The sequence below is a fragment of the Prionailurus bengalensis genome, chromosome A1 (assembly GCF_016509475.1).
Source record: "Prionailurus bengalensis isolate Pbe53 chromosome A1, Fcat_Pben_1.1_paternal_pri, whole genome shotgun sequence".
Classification (NCBI taxonomy): Eukaryota; Metazoa; Chordata; class Mammalia; order Carnivora; family Felidae; genus Prionailurus; species Prionailurus bengalensis.
Genome location: NC_057343.1, coordinates 109,369,668 through 109,391,987, shown reverse-complemented (window position 1 = coordinate 109,391,987; position 22,320 = coordinate 109,369,668). Strand labels below are relative to the sequence as shown.

Here is a 22,320-nt window from a genome sequence, read left to right as displayed (position 1 = left end):
CTGCAAGGAACTAGAAAAAGAACAAAGTCCAAAGTTAGCAGAAGGAAGGAAATAAAAATTAAAGAAGAAATAAATGAAATAGAGATTAGAAAGACAGTAGGAATCATTAACAAAACTGAGAGTTAGTTTTATTAAAAGATAAACAATTGAAAAACTTTTGCCCAGTTTAAGAAAGAAAGAGGGGTGCCTGGGTGGCTCAGTCATTTAAGTGTCCAACTCTTGATTTTGACTCAGGTCCTAATCAGTTTGTGAGTTCAAGCCCCATGTGGGGCTCTGCACTGGCAGTGTGGAACTTGCTTGGGATTCTCTCTCTGATCTCTCCCTCTACCTCTCTCTCTCTCTCTGTCTCTCTCTCTCTCTCTCTCTCTCTCTCTGTCTCAAAATAAATAAATAAACTTTAAAAAAGAAAGAAAGATTACTCCAATTAATAAAATTATAATGAAAGAGGAGACTTTACAGTTCATACCACAGAAATACAAAGGAACATAACAGTACCATGAGTAATTATACATAAACAAATTAGATAACTTAAATATAAGGATAAATTCCTAGAAACAGATAGAATTACCTAGACTGAAAAATTAAGTAATAAAAAATCTGAACAGACAAAAAGCAAGGAGATTGAATCAGTAATAAAAAAATCTCTGGCAATTAAGAGACCAGATGACTTCACTGGTGAATTCTACCAAATGTATAATTAAAAAAAAAAATTATTTTAGAGAGACAGCATGAGCTGTGGAAGAGGGGCAGACAGAGAAAGAGAGAAAATCTTTTTTTTTTACTATGAAATTTATTGTCAAATTAGTTTCCATACAACACTCAGCGCTCATCCCAACAGGTGCCCTCCTCAATGCCTATCACCCACTTTCCCCTCCCTCCCACCCTCCCATCAACCCTCAGTTTATTTTCAGTTTTTAAGGGTCTCTTATGGTTTGGCTCCCTCCCTCTCTAACTTTTTTTTCCCTTCCCCTCCCCCATGGTCTTCTGTTAAGTTTCTCAGGATCCACAAAGGAGTGAAAACATATGGTATCTGTTTTTCTCTGTATGACTGATTTCATTTAGCATAACACTCTCCAGTTCCATCCATGTTGCTACAAAAGGCCATAGTTCATTCTTTCTCATTGCCAAGTAGTATTCCATTGTGTTTATAAACCACCACTTCTTTATCCATTCATCAGTTGATGGACATTTAGGCTCTTTCCATAATTTGGCTATTGTTGAAAGTGCTGCTATAAACATTGGGGTACAAGTGGCCCTATGCATCAGTACTCCTGTATCCCTTGGGTAAATTCCTAGCAGTGCTATTGCTGGGTCAAGGGGATAGATCTATTTTTAATTTTTTGAGGAACCTCCACACTGTTTTCCAGAGCGGCCGCACCAGTTTGCATTCCCACCAACAGTGCAACAGGGTTCCTATTTCTCCACATCCTCTCCAGCATCTATAGTCTCCTGATTTGTTCATTTTAGCCTCTCTGACCGGCATGACGTGGTATCTGAGTGTGGTTTTGATTTGTATTTCCCTGATGAGGAGTGACATTGAGCATCTTTTCATGTACCTCTTGGCCATCTGGATGTCTTCTTTACAGAATTCTCTGTTCATGTTTTCTGCCCATTTATTCACTGGATTATTTGTTTCTCAAGTGTGGAGTTTGGTGAGTTCTTTATAATTTTGGATACTAGCCCTTTGATATGTCATTTGCAAATACCTTCCCATTCTGTTGGTTGCATTTTAGTTTTGTTGATTGTTTCCGTTGCAGTGCAGAGAAGCTTTTTATCTTCATGAGGTCCTAATAGTTCATTTCTGTTTTTAATTCCCTTGCCTTTGGAGATGTGTCAAGTAAGAAATTGCTGCGGTTGAGGTCAGAGAGGTTTTTTCCTGCTTTCTCCTCGAGGGTTTTGATGGTATCCTGTCTTACATTCAGGTCCTTTATCCATTTTGAGTTTACTTTTGTGAGTGGTATAAGAAAGTGGTCTAGTTTCATTCTTCTGCATGTTGCTGTCCAGTTCTCCCAGCACCATTTGTTAAAGAGGCTGTCTTTTTTCCATTGGATATTCTTTCCTGCTTTGTCAAAGATGAGTTGGCCATACTTTTGTGGGTCCAATTCTGGAGTCTCTATTCTATTCTATTGATCTATGTGTCTGTTTTTGTGCCAATACCATGCTGTCTTGATGATTACAGCTTTGTAGTAGAGGCTAAAGTCTGAGATTGTGATGCCTCCCACTTTGGTCTTCTTCAATATTACTTTGGCTATTCGGAGTCTTTTGTGGTTCCCTACAAATTTTAGGATTGCTTGTTCTAGCTTCAAGAAGAATGCTGGTGCAATTTTGATTGGGATTGCATTGAATGTGTAGATAGCTTTGGGAGTATTGACATTTTAACAATATTTATTCTTCCAATCCATGAGCACGGAATGTTTTTCCATTTCTTTATATCTTCTTCAATTTCCTTCATCAGCTTTCTATAGTTTTTAGCATACAAATCTTTTGCATCTTTGGTTAGGTTTATTTCTAGGCTATTTTATGATTCTTGGTGCCATTGTGAATGGGATCAGTTTCTTTATTTGTCTTTCTGTTGCTTCATTATTAGTATGTAAGAATGCACCTGATTTCCATACATTGATTTTGTATACTGCAATTTCGCTGAATTCATGTATCAGTTCTAGTAGACTTTTGGTGGAGTCTGTTGGGTTTTCCATGTACAATATCATGTCATCTGCAAAAAGTGAAAGCTTGACTTCATCTTTGCCAATTTTGATGCCTTTGATTTCCTTTTGTTGTCTGACTGCTGATGCGAGAACTTCCAACACTGTTAAACAACAGCGGTGAGAGTGGACATCCCTGTCGTGTTCCTGATCTCAGGGGGAAAGCTCTCAGTTTTTCCCCATTGAGGATGATATTATCTGTGGGCTTTTCATAAGTGGCTTTTATGATGTTTAAGTATGTTCCTTCTATCTTGACTTTCTCTAGGGTTTTTATTAAGAAAGGGTGCTGAATTTTGTCAAATGCTTTTTCTGCATCGATTGACAGGATCATAAGGTTCTTATCTTTTCTTTTATTAATGCGATGTATCACATTGATTTGCGAATGTTGAACCAACCCTGCACCCCAGGAATGAATCCCAATATATCATGGTGATTAATTCTTTTTTTTAAATTTTTTTTTTCAACGTTTATTTATTTTTGGGACAGAGAGAGACAGAGCATGAACAGGGGAGGGACAGAGAGAGAAGGAGACACAGAATTGGAAACAGGCTCCAGGCTCCGAGCCATCAGCCCAGAGCCTGACGCGGGGCTCAAACTCGCGGACCGCGAGATCGTGACCTGGCTGAAGTCGGACGCTTAACCGACTGCGCCACCCAGGCGCCCCACATGGTGATTAATTCTTATATGCTTTTGAATTCGATTTTCTAGTATCTTGTTGAGAATTTTTGCATCCATATTCATCGGGGATATTGGCCTGTAGTTCTCTTTTTTTGTGGGGTCTCTGTCTGGTTTGGGAATCAAAGTAATGCTGGCTTCGTAGAATGAGTCTGGAAGTTTTCCTTCCCTTTCTATTTTTTGGAACAGCTTGAGAAGGATAGGTATTATCTCTGCTCTAAATGTCTGGTAGACTTCCCCAGGGAAACCATCTGGTCCTGGACTCTTATTTTTTGGGAGATTTTTGATAACTGATTAAATTTATTTGCTGGTTATGGGTCTGCTCAAGTTTTCTATTTCTTCCTGTTTGAGTTTTGGAAGTGTGTGGGTGCTTAGGAATTTGTCCATTTCTTCCACGTTGTCCAGTTTGTTGGCATATAATTTTTCCTAGTATTCCCTGATAATTGCTTGTATTTCTGAGGGATTGGTTGTAATAATTCCATTTTCACTCATGACTTTATCTATTTGGGTCCTCTCCCTTTTCTTTTTGAGAAGCCTGGCTAGAAGTTTATCAATTTTGTTTATTTTTTCAAAAAACCTACTCTTGGTTTCATTGATCTGCTCTACAGTTTTTTTAGATTCTATATTGTTTATTTCTGCTCTGATCTGTATTATTTCTCTTCCTCTGCTGGGTTTGGGTTCTTTGCTGTTCTGCTTCTATTTTCTTTAGGTGTGCCGTTAGATTTTGTATTTGGGATTTTTCTTGTTTCTGGAGATAGGCCTGGATTGCAATGTATTTTCCTCTCAGGACTGCCTTCGCTGCATCCCAAAGTGTTTGGATTATTGTATTTTCATTTTCATTTGTTTCCATATATTTTTTAATTTCTTCTCTAAGTGCCTGGTTGACCCAGTCATTCTTTAGTAGGGTGTTCTTTAACCTCCATGCTTTGGAGGTTTTCCAGACTTTTTCCTTGGTTGATTTAAAGTTTCATAGCCTTGTGGTCTGAAAGAGTGCATGGTATGATCTCAATTCTTGTATACTTATGAAGGGCTGTTTTGTGACCCAGTATGTGATCTCTCTTAGAAAATCTTCCATGTGCACTCGAGAAGAAAGTATATTCTGTTGCTTTGGGATGCAGAGTTCTAAATATATCTGTCAAGTCCATCTGATTCAGTGTATCATTCAGGGCCCTTGTTTCTGTATTGATTCTGTGTCTAGATGATCTATCCATTGCTCTAAGTGGGGTATTAAAGTCCCCTGCAATTACCACATTCTTATCAATAAGGTTGCTTATGTTTGTGATTGTTTTATATATTTGGGGGCTCCCAGTTTTGGTGCATAGACATTTATAATTGTTAGCTCTTCCTGATAGATACACCCTGTAATTATTATATAATGCCCTTCTTCATCTCTTGTTACAGCCTTTAATTTAAAGTCTAGTTTGTCTGATATAAGTATGGCTACTCCAGCTTTCTTTTGGCTTCCAGTAGCATGATAGATAGTTCTCCATCCCCTCACTTTCAATCTGAAGGTACCTTTGTGTCTAAAATGAGTCTCTTGTAGACAGCAAATAGATGGGTCTTGTTTTTTTATCCATTCTGATACCCTATGTCTTTTGGTTGGAGCATTTAGTCCTTTTACATTCAGTGTTATTATGAAAGATAGGGGTTTAGAGTCATTATGATGTCTGTAGGTTTCATGCTTGTACTGATGTCTCTGGCACTTTGTCTCACAGGATCCCCCTTAGGATCTCTTGTAGGGCTGGTTTAGTGGTGGTAAATTGCTTCAGTTTTTGTTTGTTTAGGAAGACCTTTATCTCTCCTTCCTTCTATTCTAAATGACAGACTTGCTGGGTAAAGGAATGTTGGCTGCATATTTTTTCTATTCATCACATTGAAGATTTCCTGCCATTCCTTTCTGGCAGCGTGTTTATTCCTAGCTGTTTTGAGAATTTTCTCTTTATCCTTGTATTTTGCCAGTTTCACTATGATATGTTGTGCAGAAGATCGATTCAAGTTATGTCTGAAGGGAGTTCTGTGTGCCTCTTGGATTTCAATGCCTTTTTCCTTCCCCAGATCAGGGAAGTTCTCAGCTATGATTTGTTCAAGTACACCTTCAGCCCCTTTCTCTCTCTCCTTCTGGAATTCCTATGATATAGATATTGTTCCATTTGATTGTATCACTTAGTTATCTAATTCTCCCCTCATACTCCTGGATTTTTTTATCTCTCTTTTTCTCAGCTTCCTCTTTCTCCATAATTTTATCTTCTAATTCACCTATTCTCTCCTCTGCCTCTTCAATCCGTGCTATGGCTGCCTCCATTTTATTTTGCAGATCATTTATAGCATTCTTTAGCTCCCCATGACTATTTCTTAGTCCCTTGATCTCTGTAGCAATAGATTCTCTGCTGTCCTCTATGCTGTTTTCAAGCCCAGCAATTAATTTTATGACTATTATTCTAAATTCTTGTTCTGTTATATTGCTTAAATCATTTTTGATCAATTCATTAGCTGTCGCTACTTCCTGGAGTTTCTTTTGAGGAGAATTATTCCATTTCATCATTTTGGGTAGTCCCTGTGGTAACTCCAAACTGCAGGGCACTTCCCCTGTGCTGTTAGGAGTAACTTGTGTCAGGGCCACAGTCAGACCTGATGTCTGCCCCCAGCCCACCACTGGGGCCACAGTCAGACTGGTGTGTACCTCATCTTCCCCTCTCCCAGGGGCAGGACTCACTGTGGAGTGGTGTGGCCCTGTCTGGGCTACTTGCACACTGCCAGGCTTGTGGTGCTGCTTAGATGGGATCTGGTCAAGGGCGTATTAGCCAGGTGGTTCTGCAAGGTGCACAGGGGCGAGAGGGGCAGGCTTAGCTAGCTTTGCCTTCGGTGGTCCCTTGTGGGAGGGGCCCCGCAGCACCGGGAGGGAGGCAGGCCTGTTGGAGGGATGGATCCACAGAAGCACAGCGGTGGGCGTTTGCACGGTGGCAAGCAAGTTCAGTGATGGGAATTGGCTCCCTTTGGCTAGAGAGAGAGAGAGAGAGAGAGAGTCTTAAGCAGATTCCACATTCAGCACAGAGCCTGATGTGGGGTTCAGTCCCACAACCTTGGGATCATGACCTGAGCTGAAATCAAGAGTTGGATGCTCAACCAACTGAGACACTCAGGTGCCTCATCTAATGTTTAAATGTTTAAAGAAGAATTAATATCAGTCCTTCTCAAACTTTTCTAAAAATTGAAGAGGAAGGAACACTTCCAAACTCATTTTACAAGGACAGCTTTACTGTGATACCAACTCCAGGAAAGAACACTAAAAGAAAAGAAAATTACGGGCCAATATTCCTGATGAACGTAGATAACAATCCTCAACAAAACACTAGCAAACAAAATTCAAGAGCGAATTGAAAACATCATATTTCACAATCAAATAGGATTTATCCCTGGTATGAAAGTATAGTTCAACATAAGAGAATCAGTTAATGTGATACACCACATTAACAGAATGAAGGATAGAAAGCATATCATTTCAATAGATGCAGAAAAGCGTTGGACAAAATTCAACATCCTTTCATAATAGAAACTTTCAACAAATTAGGTATAGAAGGAACATACCTCAACATAATAAAGGCTACATATGACAAGCCCATAGCTTATATCATACTCAGTGGTGAAAAGTTAAAAGCTTTTCCTCTAAGATCAGGAATAAGAAAAGATGTTCACTCTTGCCACTTCTATTCAGTATAGTACTGCACATTTTAGCCAGAGCAAATTGATAAGAAAAAGAAGTAAAAATCATGCATATAGGAAAGGAAGAAGGGAAATTATCTCTTTGTGGATGGCATGATATTATATATTGAAAACCCTAAAGACTCTACCAAAAAGACTGTCAGAACTAATGGTAAATTCTGTAAAGTTGCAGAATACAAAATCAACATCCAACAATTTGTTATGTTCCTATACACTAGCATTAAACTATTTGAAACAGAAATCAGAAAGCAATCCTGTGAGATAAGAGGAAATATATATTTTGGTCTCTGTCCCCATTTCCTGGCACACAGCTCCTAAGTGCTTGTAATTTCCTAAGTGTTAAGAACACCAGGAGCATCTCTTGTTTTAATATTTTTTTTTGACCCCATCCCTGACACAAGCCTCCTAAAACCCTTGTAAATCCCTAAGTTATAAGAATACTAGAGGACCTTCTGTTCATGAGACAACTCTGGGTGGACTCCTATGTGGCTCCTAGATGGACCTGGTCATCAGGAAGACCACGCCATAATTAAAAGCTTGAAATTTTCAACCCAGTCACTCCCTTCTCCAAAGAGGGGAAAGGAGCTGGAATGAAGTTAGTAATTGATTATGCCTACATGAGGAACCCTCCATAAAAATTCTAATAGAAGGAGATTTGAAGAGCTTCTAGGTTGGTGAACACATCCACACCAGGAGGTGACAGATCACAACTCCACTGTGGCAGAAGTTCTTATGCTTGGGACTCTCCCAGACCTCACTCTATATTAGTATATATCCTTTAATAAATTAGTAAATGTAAGTGTTTCCCTGGGTTATGTGATTTGCCCTAGCAAATTAATTGAACCTGAGGATAGGGTGATGGGGGCTTCCAATATGTTGCCAAATTGTAAAGAACTTGAGGATAACCTGGGGACCTACTACTTGTGATTGGCATCTGGATTTCTATGGGAGCAGTCTTGTGGGACTAAGCCTTTAACCTGTGGGATCTGATATTATCTGCAGGTAAACAGTGTTAGAATTGAGTTGAATTATAGGACATCTAGCTTGTGTTGCAGAGAAATTTTGTTGTGGGAAAAACTCCCAACACATGTAGTGACCAGAAGTATCAGAAGTGTGAGTGTTTTGAATGGGTAGTAAAGGAGACTCGCAAGAGAAAGACTCAGTGGAGGAAAGAACTGTGTTTTTTCTTTAAAAATCCCATTTAGAATCTCATAAAAAACAATAAAATACTTAGAGATAAATTTAAACAAGGGGGCAAAAGACCTGTACACTATAAACTCTAAGGCACTGATGAAAGAAATCAAAGAGGACACAAAGAAATGGGAAGATATTGCATGTTTTTAGATTGGAAGAATTAATATTGTGAAAATGTCCATCTACCCAAAGCAATCTACACAGCCAATGCTGTCCTTTCAAAATTCCAATCACATTTTTTCTCAGAAATGGAAAAACTCTCCTTAAATTTATGTGGAACCATATAAGACCCCCAAGTAGCCAAAGCAATCTTGAGAAAGAAGAACAAAACTGGAGATATCACATTTCTTGATTTCAGTATATATTATAAATCTGTAGAATGGAAATAGTACAGCACTGGCACACAGACCAGTGGAACAGAATAGAGAGCCCAGAAATAAACCCACATATATACTGCCAACTGATTTTTGACAAGGGTGCCAAGAACACAAACTGGGGAAAGGATTATCTCTTCAATAAATGGTAATGGGAAAATTGGATATCCACATGCAGAAGAATGAGACGGGACCCCTATCTTATACCACTCACAAAAATTAACTCAAAATGGATTAAGGATGTAAATATAAAACATGAAAATATAAAACTCCTAGAAGAAAACTTAGGGAAAAATGTCCTTGACATTGGTCTTGGCAATGATTTCTTTGATAAGACACAAAAGGAGCACGCAAGAAAAACTAAAGTGAGACAACATCAAACTAAAGAGCTTCTATACAGCAAAGGAATTAATAAATTTATAATAAATAAACTTATTTTTTAATAAAACAATTAATTGGAAAAGCAACCCAAAGAATGAGAGAAAATATTTACAAATCATATATCTTATAAGGGGTTAATATTCAAAATAGTTAAAGATCCTATACAATTCAGTAACAAAAAAGCAAATACATAATCCAATTTAAAAACGTGCAAAATACCGGAATAGATATTCTCCCAAAGAAGATGTAAAAGTTGTCAAAACATACATGAAAAAGTCCTCAATATCACTAATAATCTGAGAAATGGAAATGCAAACCACAATGAGATCACCTCACATCTGGTAGGATGGCTATTAGCAGAAAGGTAAGAGCAAATTTTGGCAAAGATGTGCAAAAAAGGGAACGCTTAAATACTGTTAGTGGGAATGTAAACTGGTACAAGTATTGTGGAGAACCATATGGTGGTTCCTCATAAAATTAAAAATAGAACTACTGTTACTGTTAAAAATAGAACTATATCCTATAGTGTTACTTCTGGGTATAGATCCAAAGGAAAAGGAAATGAAATCAGTATCTCAGGGAGATATCTGCTTTCCCATGTTCACTGCAGTATTATTTTCAATAGCCAAGATATGAAAACAGCCTAAATGTCCTTCAATAGATGAATGGGTAAAGAAAGTGATATAGATATAGATATAGATATAGATATAGATATATAGATACAGATAATGGAATATTATTTGGTTATAAAAACAGAGGAAAATCTTGCCATTTACAATCTTGCCATATATGAACCTGAAGGGCATTATGCTAAATGAAATAAATCAGAGGAAGACAAATACTGCATGGTATCACTTATATGTGGATTCCTAAAAAACAAGCAAAACCCAAAAATACCCAAAAAACAAAACAAAGAATAGAAACAGAGAATAGAAAAAACAATGGTAGTTGCCAGAGGCTAGGAGTCTGGGGAAATGGGGAGATGTAGGTCTAAAGGTACAAACTTTCAGTCATAATGAGAGAAAGTTCTGAATCTGATGTACAGCATAATGATGATCATAATACACTGTTACATACTTGTAAGTTACTGAGAGTAGATTCTAAACTTTCTCACACACACACAAAATTAATATGTCAGATGGTGGATATATTAATTATCTTGATCTTGGTTATCATTCAACAGTGTATATGTATATACTGTTACTTGTCCACTTCACATATATACAATTATATTTGTCAATTTTTCCTCAATAAAGGTGGGAAAAAAGAAAAAGAAGTGAGGAAGTAATGATTACATATAGAGCTTGACTCTGAAGTAAATTAAGAAAAAGCACAGTAATTAGAAGGAGAGGCAGGGTCAGAGGAAACATGTTTTGTTTTGTTTTTACTCCATTAGCAGATGTACTGCTAATGAGAACAGAGTTTCTTTTAGGAGGGACAAAAATGTTCTAAAATTAGGCTATAGTGGTTGTACAACCCTGTGAACATACTAAAATACATTGATTTTACTCTTAAAGTGAATGAGTTTTATGGTATGTTAATTATATCTCAATAAAGCTGTTTTTAAAAGCCCCAACAAACTTCGTATACAATTAGGGGAAGAGGGAAGTCTTTGAAAAGATGAGGAAAGATGGGATCCAGAATACAAGTGGAGGAACTGGCCTTTAAAAGAGTAGAGAGGGGTGCCTGGGTGGCTTAGTTGGTTAAGTGTCTGACTTTGGCTCAGGTCATGACCTCACAGCTTATGGGTTCGAGCCCTGCGTCGGGCTCTGTGCTGACAGCTCAGAGCCTGGAGCTGCTTCAGATTCTGTATCTCCCTCTCTCTCTGCCCCTCCCTCGCTCACACTCTTTCTCTCTCTCTCTCAAAAATAAATAAATGTGAAAAAATTTTTAAAATAAGAGTAGAGATATTACCATTGTGGTATATTTGTAAAAATAGTGGTAGCAGCATGGGCTTTGTGCTTAGAAGGATCCCACATTTCATTTAATGCTCTCTTGCCTTGACATGTTTAATAGTTTTTTAAACAAGGGACCCCACATTTTTAGTTTGCACCAGGCCCCCCAAATTGAATCCTTAATGGTCATGTCCATTTGATTACCTCTGTTGTTGTGGGGAAGTGTGAGGTAAGGCTGTCAGCTGAGAATGGGAGAAGGAAGGAGACCAGAGGTTTCAGGAAAATGGGAAGAGAGTGACATAATCATGAGAAGCTAGAGAAATGCAGAAGTGTTGCCAGTCTGTGGCTACTCCTTTTGAGTTTGTGGTGACTTTGATATGCCAGACTGTATGGTTTTCCCAGCACTCAGCTGCAGTGGAGGTACAGAAGATATTGATATCAGGAGTCATCTAGGGCTGGGGGTTTGTCAGATATCTGTGATAGAAGAAGGGATCACAAGTAATTACAAGGATAGATGGTGGTAGATGAGGAAAGAATAAGACAGGAGAAGGGTAATGTATCAAGATAGAATGGTAGGATCAGTAAATTGGAAATTTCAATGGAGGGGAGTTGATTTCATGAACATAATTGAACATAGGTTGGAAGGATGTAAGAAGCTATTCAAATTGGTGATTCTGTAATTTCTGTTGATGGTAAGAGCTATGTTTGATCACAGAATGATTAAAATACCATGAAGCGAAAAGTTATTGAAAATGCAAAGGTCAACCACTGAAAATTGCAGGAGGGCTAGTTAGTTAGATGAGTTATCAACTTGCGTGATGAAATTGCTGAGTTATCAACTTGCGTGATGAAATTGCTGAGAATGGTGACAGGAGTGAGAGAAAAAGTTGTTTGCTTCGTATACATGAGAGTAGCAAGTCAGTAGATGCCAATAAATACCTTGCTGTTTGCTCCATACCATTGTTCTTTCCTTTGATTGAAATGAACTTTATAGCTCCTTCCTTCCTTCCCCTACCTCTCTCTACCATTGTGTTTATCCCCTCAGCCCCAACTCAAAACTACTGTCATTCTTCAGGACTCAACTCAAATTTCACCTCCTCAGTTATGTTGAATATATGTAAACTGGGAATACTGTATTGGACAAGTCACACAAGACAAGCAGTCACTGAGCAATCTGCAATTTTTAATGGAGGGATTAATTGTTAAAGGAACATGCTTTCTTGTAGTTGCAGCTTCCTGATGTCTTAGAAAGTACTTTTGATTTCTTAAATGAAGATGACTGCATAATAAATACATTTATATAAATACATTTGATGTTTTCTCTAAAATTTAGTTTGAACTACCGACAGGTAGATAAATCTCATTATGATCTGTTTTTGTGGAACACTGTTTAAGAGAGGTTACCTTAAATGTAGTAAGGAAATTTTTTGAATTGTGTGTATTTCTTTTTTTTTTTTTTAATGCTTATTTATTTTTGAGAGAGAGAAAGAGTGTGAGCGAGGGAGGGGCAGAGAGAGAGGGAGACTAGAATCTGAAGCAGGCTCCAGATGTCAGCATAGAGACCAATGTGGGGCTTGAATTCATGGATCTTGAGATCATGACCTGAGCCAAAGTTAGATGCTTAACTGAGCCACGCAGGCACCCCGAGTTGCGTGTATTTCAAACTGTTTTGTCTTTCAATAGATTTTATTTTTAAATATGTAGAAAACTTTACTTTTTTTTACAAAAGCTTTAAGTTGAAAACTCTTTTTCAAGTTGAGGAAATAAGAATAGAATTATATATATAATATTTATATGATTGATAAATATACCCTATTTTAATTGTAATAATTATTACATTAATATTACAGTAAAATAAGACATCTGAGAAGTGCTGCAAATAATTTTACAGTGTATTTCATGATTATGGAATGTATTTCATGATGGAGTATATTTTGTGATTATGAATTTATTTCAGCCTGAAAAAGATCCTGAACATACAGATAAAAATTTTCAAGCAAAGTTAAGTTCTCGTCATCTAAAAATCAAGGTTCCATCATCTCACCAGAGATCTGTTACTGAAACCAGTGCAGGTGAACCAGTTACCAACGTTCTTTTGCCTCAGTCCATGGAATCTGCATCGGTAAGCACTGGTCTTCTTTTAACTAATTCTTGAAAAGCCTGTATCCAGAAAATGTACTTATTGGAAAGATTTAGATATACATAGATTTGTTAACAAATCTAGGAAAAAATGCAGAGAGCTTTATATTTATAGCTGTATATAGGCAGGGTTTTTTTAGTGGATTGATAGTTAACAATTATGTCTCTTGGGACCATGGGGAAGTAGATATTCAGACAGAATTAAGAGTTCATTCAAGTGGTATACTGGAGGGGATAACAGCTGAGAAAGGAATATAGGGAGAAAGCAGTATTGGGCAGGAATAGTCTCAGCCCTCACTGCAAGTGTGCCAGAAGCTTTCCCCATAAGGAAGTCTGGAGCAAAGGTTATCTATTACAGGAGTCTTACATTGGGCTTCTATGCTCAAACGTTGGCTGGGGGTTGCCTGAGAAGATGATGGCCTCAACCTGAAAGCTGAAGCTTTCCAGAGATTCCAGAGAAGTTGGGAGTGTTGCGGGGGGGGGGGGGGGGGGGGCGGGGAGGACTGGGGCGCTGTCAGGTAACTGCACTCTTTGCACTGGAACAGCAGGTTCTCACTTCATGGAGGTCTGAGCAGAACACCTCCGTGGCAGCCACAATAATAAATACTAGCTATCATTGAATATCTCCTACTCTGTAGGCACTGTAGGTTCTCTTTACATGTATTATTCGTAACCTTTGCACAGCAATCCCTAGGGGTAGAATAATCCCTATCATTCCCTTTCCAAGATGAAGAAAGATTAAATAGCTAATGAATTCAAGAGCTGACAGTGTACCAGCTAAATATACATAAAATTTTTGATAAAAATTTTCCTAATAAACAATCCCATCTTATGTCTTGAACAAACAGATATTTTAAGAGATTTTAAGCCAGAAAGGAAAGGAAGAATGAAAGAAAAAAAAAAGAGAAAATAAAAAAAGAAACCTAACACAAATTTGCCTATGATGTTCAAGTTCCAGCTCTTGAGTTTGTGTTCCAGAGTTGGCTGCATATAATAAACACCTATTCAAAGAGATTTATCAGAGGCACTAGTTGTTTCATGGAATCCAGCAGTTAAAAAGACAGCTGATTGCTAGAAATAAAGTTTTCTGTCTTCTTTTTGAATATTTCTGTTACTCTCTTTCACAGCTGCCTGTTTGTCTTTGCCTTCCCTGGTTTTTGTCTCTCAGTCTCAAGCTCTGTCTCTCTTCATCCTATCTCTGTCTTGATCTCTCTCCATCTGTTCTTCTCTGTCTCTAATTCTGTTTCTCTGTTAGTTTCTTTCTGTTCATAGTTTGTTGGTCTCTATCTTCTTCATCCTTCTTTTCTCTCCCTCTCTCTTCTCAGTCTTTCTCTTTTTTTCCTTCATCTCTTTTGTCTCCTCATTCTTCCTCCCTTTCCTTCTCCCTTTCCTCCTTTTCCCATTTCCTCCCTCCCCCATCCCTACCTCTCTCTCTTAAACTTTTAGGTCTCTGATCCTGTCTTTCTCTTGCTCTCTCTTTCTTGATTTGTCTACCTGTCTCTCTGTGTGTCTGATTCTTTGCATCTTCAAAAAATAGGAATTGAGCCTTTATTATTTCTCTGACTTTGATACTGCATATATGGAAGTGTCTATATACATTTATATGTATTATTTTAAACCAATTATCCTTATTACACATATTTTTAACAGCTTCAGAAATAACTTAAAATCCCTTTCCATAAAAAGTAAAATAATATACTAGGAATTAAACAAATTCTAAAAGTAAAATACTTTTTATTAGCAGTAAAAAAGATAATCATAGCACCATTTCCTAGTTGAAAACTTAAATTAGTGTTCCTTCTGAAATTAATAGTGATTTCACGCAAAGTATTCTTGCATAGTTCTTGTCCTACATAGAGTTCTCTTAGGAGTTTCTTGACCTAGCTCAAGCTAGAAGATTTTTTAGTTTCTTGTCTAGTGGTTTAAAATTTAATTAGCACATTAAAATTTTATTAGTCTGACACATTATGATCTAGTCTACTAATTTGATACTGTGTTTTTACTGTATTAATTTTTTTTCTTTCTTTCTGCTATTCAATCCCCTATTTCACAAAACATTTATAGAGTACAAATTCTAGTACTCCTGATAAGAAAAGCAGAGACCTCTTAACAAGTACTCCATCTTCACAAACTGCTGGTTTAGTGGTAAGTATTAGCATTTGGCACTTGTATCTATTTTCTGGTTCCTCCTCCTCCCTATTTTTCTGTTTGTGCCACACCAGGAGAATTTTGTACATATGGAATGATGTCTGTGGTTTTCTGTTGTATAAACATGCTTTTGCTGGAAGTACTCTATATAGTGCTATATGTGGAAGAAAAATTAGAAAGATTCTTTTTCATTTTTTATTGTAATAAAATATGGTAAGTAAACTTACCATTTTAACTCTTTTTAACTATACAGTTCAAGTACATTCATATTGTTGTAGAACCATCACTTTTTTTTCACTCAGAACTTTTTTCTTCTTGCAAAACTGAAACTCCATACATTAAACAATAGCTCCCCATTTCTCCATCCTGTAGTTCCTATCAAACACTATTCTAACTTCTCTCTATGATTTTGACCATTCTAGATACTTCATATAAATGGAATCATATAGAATTTGTCCTTTTGTGACAAATTTCATTTAGCATAATGTCCTCACCAATGTTGTAGCCTGTGTCAGAAATTTTTTCCTTTTTAAAGGATTAATATATTCCATTATATGTATATACCACATTTTGTTTATCCATTCAATTGTCTGTGGACATTTGGGTTGCTTCATCTTTTGGCCAGTGTGAATAATGCTGCTTTGAACATGGTGTTCACATATCTCTTTGTATCTCTTCTTTCACTTCTTTTAGATATATACTTCAAAGTGAAATTGCTGGATCATATGGTAATTCTCATTTTTAACTTTTTGAGGAGCTGCCATACTCTTTTCCATGTCAGCTGTACTATTTTACATTCTCCGTAAAATGTACGAGCATTCCAACTTCTCTACATCCTTGCCAACACTTACTATTTTCTGTGTGTTTTTCTGTTTTGTTTTGTTTACAATTTTCATTTTATTTCTTACTATAAGGTGGGCATTCATGTTTAATCATATCCACAGACTACCTTGATGAACACAAATGTGTTACGTTATCTTTAAATGAATGTCAATACGTTCTAAGGAAAAAAGTTAGTTACATCATCCTGCCACAAAATTGACACAATGACAGATTAACTCTGCTCCAAGATTTTGAATATATTTTTTTTCTTTAGAGACAGAAATACATCTATCTTCAATTATAAACTACATGTTCATTGAAAATATAAATTTCAAGAAAGGCAGAAAAGCATGAAGAATATACATAGTAGTTTTTTATTTTCCAAGACATTTTTTTTCTAGGATGTATTCAAACATAAGTGCAATTGTATTTTTATTTTATTTTTTAAATTAAATTCACATTAGTATACAGTGTAATCTTGGCTTCAGTGATTTATCTCTTACATATGACACCCAGTGCTTATACCAAAAAGTACCCTCTTTAATGCCCATCACCCTTTAACCCACCCGTCCCAGCCACCTCCCCTCCAGCAATCCTCAGTTTGTTCTCCATATTTAAGAGTCTCATGGTTTGCCTGCCTCTCTGTTTTTATCTTATTTTTCTTTCCCTTCTCCTATGATTATCTGTTATGTTTCTCAGATTCCACATAAGTGAAATCATGACATTTGTCTTTCTCTGACTGACTTATTTAGCTTAGCATAATACACTCTAGGTCCATCCATTGTGTTGCAAATGACAAGATTATTCTTTTTGATCGCTGAGTAGTATTCCATTGTTTATATGTACCACATCTTTATATATATATATATATATATATATATATATATATATATATATAGTTTACTGTCGAGTTGGTTTTCATACAACACCCAGTGCTCATCCCAACAGGTGCCCTCCTCAATGCCCATCACCCACTTTCCCTTCTCTCCCACCTCTCATCAACCCTTAGTTCTCAGTATTTGAGTCTCTTATGGTTTGCCTCCTTCCCTCTCTATAACTTTTTTTTCCCCTTCCCTTCCCCCCTGGTCTTCTGTTAAGTTTCTCAGGATCCTTGTATGAGTGAAAACATATGGTATCCGTCTTTCTCTGCCTGACTTGTTTCACTTATCATAATAATCTCTAGTTCTATCCACATTGCTACAAATGGCCAGATTTCATTCTTTCTCATTGCCAAGTAGTATTCCATTGTATGTAGCACATCTTCTGTATCCATTCATCAATTGATGGGCATTTGGGCTCTTCCCATAATTTGGCTATCGTTGATAGCACTGCTATAGACATTAGGGTGCATGTGCCCCTTTGAATCAGCATTTTTTTATCCTTTGGATGAATACCTAGTAGTGCAATTGCTGGATTGTAAGGTAGTTGTATTTTTAATTTTTTGAGGAGCCTCCATACTGTTTTCCACAGTGGCTGAACCAGTTTACATTCCCACCAGCAGTGCAAAAGTGTTCCTCTTTCTCCGCATCTCTGCATCGCCAACATCTTTTGTTGCCTGAGTTGTTAATTTTAGCCATTCTGACAGGTATGAAGTGGTATCTCATTGTGGTTTGATTTGTATTTCCCTGATGATGAGTAATGTTGAGCATCTTTTCATGTGTTTGTTAGCCATCTGGATGTCTTCTTTGAAATGTCATTTGCAAATATCTTTTCCCATTCCATTGGTTGCCTTTTAGTTTTGCTCTTTGTTTCCTTCACCATGCAGAAGGTTTTTATCTTGATGAGGTCCCAGTATTTCATTTTTGCTTTTGTTTCCTTTGCCTCCAGAAACATGTCAAGTAAGAAGTTGCCATGGCTGAGGTCAAAGAGGTTGTTGCATGTTTTCTCTTCTAGGATTTTGATGGCTTCCTGTCTTATGTTTAGGTCTTTCATCCATTTGAGTTTTTTTGTGTGTATCGTAGAAGAAGGTGGTCCAGGTTCATTCTTCTTCATGTTGCTGTCCAGTTCTCCTAACACCATTTGCTAGAGACTTTTTTTTCCACTGGATACTCTTTCCTGCTTTTTTCAAAGATTAGTTGGCCACATATTTATGGGTCCAGTTTTGGGTTTTCTATTCCATTGATCCATGTGTCTGTTTTTGTGCCAATACCAAACTGTCTTGATGATTACAACTCTGTGTTTTTAAAAAAAATTTTTTAGGGGCACCTGGGTGGCGCAGTCGGTTAAGCGTCCGACTTCAGCCAGGTCACGATCTCGTGGTCCGTGAGTTCGAGCCCCGCATCGGGCTCTGGGCTGATGGCTCAGAGCCTGGAGCCTGTTTCCGATTCTGTGTCTCCCTCTCTCCCTGCCCCTCCCCCGTTCATGCTCTGTCTCTCTCTGTCCCAAAAATAAATAAACGTTGAAAAAAAAAATAAAAATAAAAAAAAATTTTTTTTAATGTTTTTATTTGTTTTTGAGAGACAGAACATGAATCGGGGAGGGGCAGAGAGAGAGGGAGACACAGAATCTGAAGCAGGCTCCAGGCTCTGAGCTGTCAGCACCGAGCCTGATGTGGGGCTCAAACTCGTGAAACACGAGAACCTGAGCCAAAGTTGGATACTTAACCAACTGAGCCACCCAGGTGCCCCAGCTGTGTTTTTTAACTAATGGCCATCCTCATGGGTGTAAGACGGTATCTCATTATGATTTTGATTTCTATTTCCCTAATGGCTAGTGATATTGAGCATCTTTTTATGTGCTTATTTGCCACTTATGTATCTTCTTTTGAGACATGTCTACTCAAGTCAATTGCCAATTTTTTAATCAGCTTATTTATTTATTGTTGAGTTATAGGAGTTTTTTTAATTTTTTTTATTTGTTTTGAATATTTATTTTTTTTTCCCAATATATGAAGTTTATTGTCAAATTGGTTTCCATACAACACCCAGTGCTCATCCCAAAAGGTGCCCTCCTCAACACCCATCACCCACCCTCCCCTCCCTCCCACCCCCCATCAATCCTCAGTTTGTTCTCAGTTTTTAAGAGTCTCTTATGCTTTGGCTCTCTCTCCCACTCTAACCTCTTTTTTTTTTTTTTTTTCCTCCTTCCCCTCCCCCATGGGTTTCTGTTAAGTTTCTCAGGATCCACATAAGAGTGAAACCGTACATATCTGTCTTTCTCTGTATGGCTTATTTCACTTAGCATCACACTCTCCAGTTCCATCCATGTTGCTACAAAGGGCCATATTTCATTCTTTCTCATTGCCACGTAGTACTCCATTGTGTATATAAACCACAATTTCTTTATCCATTCATCAGTGGATGGACATTTTGGCTCTTTCCATAATTTGGCTATTGTTGAGAGTGCTGCTATAAACATTAGGGTACAAGTGCCCCTATGCATCAGTACTCCTGTATCCCTTGGGTAAATTCCTAGCAGTGCTATTGCTGGGTCATAGGGTAGGTCTATTTTTAATTTTTTGAGGAACCTCCACACTGTTTTCCAGAGTGGCTGCACCAATTTGCATTCCCACCAACAGTGCAAGAGGGTTCCCATTTTATAGGAGTTTTTTTAATATATTTGAGATTTTAACTTCTTATCAGATATATAGTTTGCAAATATTTTCTCCCATTCTGTGGGTTACCTTTTCATTCTGTTGACAGTATCCTTTGTTGTACAAAAGCATTCATTTTTTTTAAATGTTTATTTTTGAGAGAGAGAGAGAGAGAGAGAGAGAGAGAGAGAGAGAGAGAGAGAAGGGCAGAGAGAGGGAGACAGAGAATCCAAAGCAGGCTCTCCACTGACAACAGAGAGGCCCATGTGGGGCTCAAACTCATGAACCATGAGATCACGACCTGAGCTGAATTCGGACACCTAACCGACTGAGCCACACTAGACACCCCAAAATCTTTAATTTATATGTAGTCCAATTTATCTATTTTTTCTTTGCCTGTGCTTTCGGTGTCATAGCCAAGAGTGCATTGCACAATTCAGTGTCATTAAATTTTCCCCCTCTGTTTTCTTATAAGAGTCTTAGAATTTGGCTCTTACCCAATTAGGGTTCTTCTCATATTCAAGTAAACAACAGGAATACAACTTGCAAGCAGGGCAGAAATGGTGTTCCTCTTTAGTGGGATCAGTTTTCACAGAAGTCCATGAAGCAGTTTATTTAGCAGTTTGGGGACAACTCAGATACAAGAAGATGAGATCTAGTCTATTTTGTGATAGCACATAGACATAGCTTCCAGGGTCCCCACAAGAGACATGCCAGATTACAAGTCAGGGAAATTCATGGGCACCTGGGTGGTTCAGTCGGTTAAGTATCTGACTCTGGCTCAGGTCATGATCTCGCAGTTCGTGAGTTCCAGCCCTGCTTCAGGCTCTTTGCTGACAGTTCAGAGCTTGGAGCCTGCTTCAAATTCTTGGAGCTCTCTCTCTCCCCCTCCTCCCACTCTCACTCTGTCTCTCTTTGTCTCAAAAATAAATAAACATGAAGAGTCAGGGAAATTCAAAGTATGGTGCTTTTCATAGGAGCTATTTACATATAGTATATTTATCATTTATTCATAATTCATTTATAGCCTTTCCTAGTCTGGATACAGCTTATCATCATTTTTACCACCAGCAATGTTGACATTGTTACCTTTAACACCCTCCTAGTAGAATAGAGTGTGAGAATTAACCATTGATCAGTTTTTCAAGCTGAGGAAAAGGGTTCTTTATAGGTTTACTTGTTCTGGCTATTTTATATAACTGGAATCATAGAATATGTGGCCTTTTGTAATTGCCTTCTTTCAGTTAACATAATGTTTTCAAAATTCATCCATGTTGTAACATGTACTTTCTTCCTTATTTCTGGCTGAATAATATCCCATGGCAAGGATATACCACATTTTGTTTACTAATTTGTCAGTTTGGTAGCATTATGAAAAATAATACTGTTATGAACACTCATGTGCAAGTTTTTGTGTGAATATATGTCTTCAACTGTATTGGGTATATACCTGTAAGAGGAAGTAGAATCGCTGAGTCACATAGTAATTGTATGTTTAACACTTTTTTTGTAGTGGGCTTTTTATTTTTTTTTTTTACTTTTTATTTTTTTTAATTTAAATTTTAGTTGACATACAGTGCAATATTGGTTTCAAGAATAGAATTCAGTGATTGATCACTTACATATAACACCCAGTGCTTATCACAAGTGCCCTCCTTAGTAACCATCGTCTATCTAGCCCATCTCCTACCCACCTCCCTCTGTGAATCCATAGTTTGTTCTCTGTCATGAAAAGTCTCTTATGGTTTGTTTCCCTCTCTTCTCTCTCACCCCCCCCCCTTCCTATATGTTCATCTGTTTTGTTTTTAGATTCTACATAGGAGTGAAATCATATGGTATTTGTCTTTTTCTGGTTGACTTATTTCTCTTAGCATAATACATTCTAGCTCCATCCACATCATTGCAAATGGCAAGATTTCATTCTTTTTGATGGTTGAGTAATATTCCACTGGGTACATATACCAAATATTCTTTATCCATTCATCAGTTGATGGACATTTGCACTCTCTGCATGGTTTGGTTATTGCTGATAATACTGATACAAACATCGGGGTGCATGTACCCCTTCAAATCTGTATATTTGTATCCTTTGGGCAAATACCTAATAGTACAATTGCTGGATTGTAGGGTAGTTCTATTTTCAATTTCTTGAGGAACCTCTGTACTGTTCTTTGACTGCACCAATTTGCATTCCCACCAGTAGTGCAAAAGGGTTCCCCTTTCTTTTTTTTTTTTTTTAAGGGTTCTCCTTTCTTTGCATCCTCACCAATACTTGTTGTTTCTGGTGGTGTTAAATTTAGCCGTTCTGACAGGTGTAAGATGGCATCTCATTGTGGTTTTGATTTGTATTTCCATGATGATGAATGATGTTGACCATCTTTTCATGGGTCTGTTATCCATCTGGGTGTCTTCTTTGGAAAAATGTCTCTTCATGTCTCCTGTCCATTTCTTAACTGAGCTGTTTGGTTTTTGGGTGTTGAGTTTGATAAGTTCTTTATAGATTTTGGGTATTAACCCTTTCTCAGCTATGTCATTTGCAAATATCTTCTCCCATTCTGTAGGCTGCCTTTTAGTTTTGTTGATTGTTTCCTACACTGTGCAGAAGGTTTTTATCTTGATGAGGTCCCAATAGTTGATGTTTGCTTTTGTTTCCATTGCCTTCAGCAATGTGTCTAGTAAGAAGTTGCTGTGACCAAGGCCACAGAGATTGCTGTGTGTGTTTCTCCTCTAGGATTTTA

The 22,320-nt window shown here is 37.5% G+C and overlaps 1 protein-coding gene across 1 annotated transcript in view; it reads left to right on the top strand.

The window, feature by feature from the left end:
* Nucleotides 1-22,320, top strand: part of MEIKIN (meiotic kinetochore factor) — an 80,770-nt gene that overhangs the window by 37,587 nt on the left and 20,863 nt on the right. The window contains exons 10-11 of the mRNA XM_043587085.1: nt 12,899-13,063; nt 15,145-15,225. Coding sequence (XP_043443020.1) covers nt 12,899-13,063; nt 15,145-15,225 — 246 coding nt within the window. The remainder of the gene's footprint in view (nt 1-12,898; nt 13,064-15,144; nt 15,226-22,320) is intronic.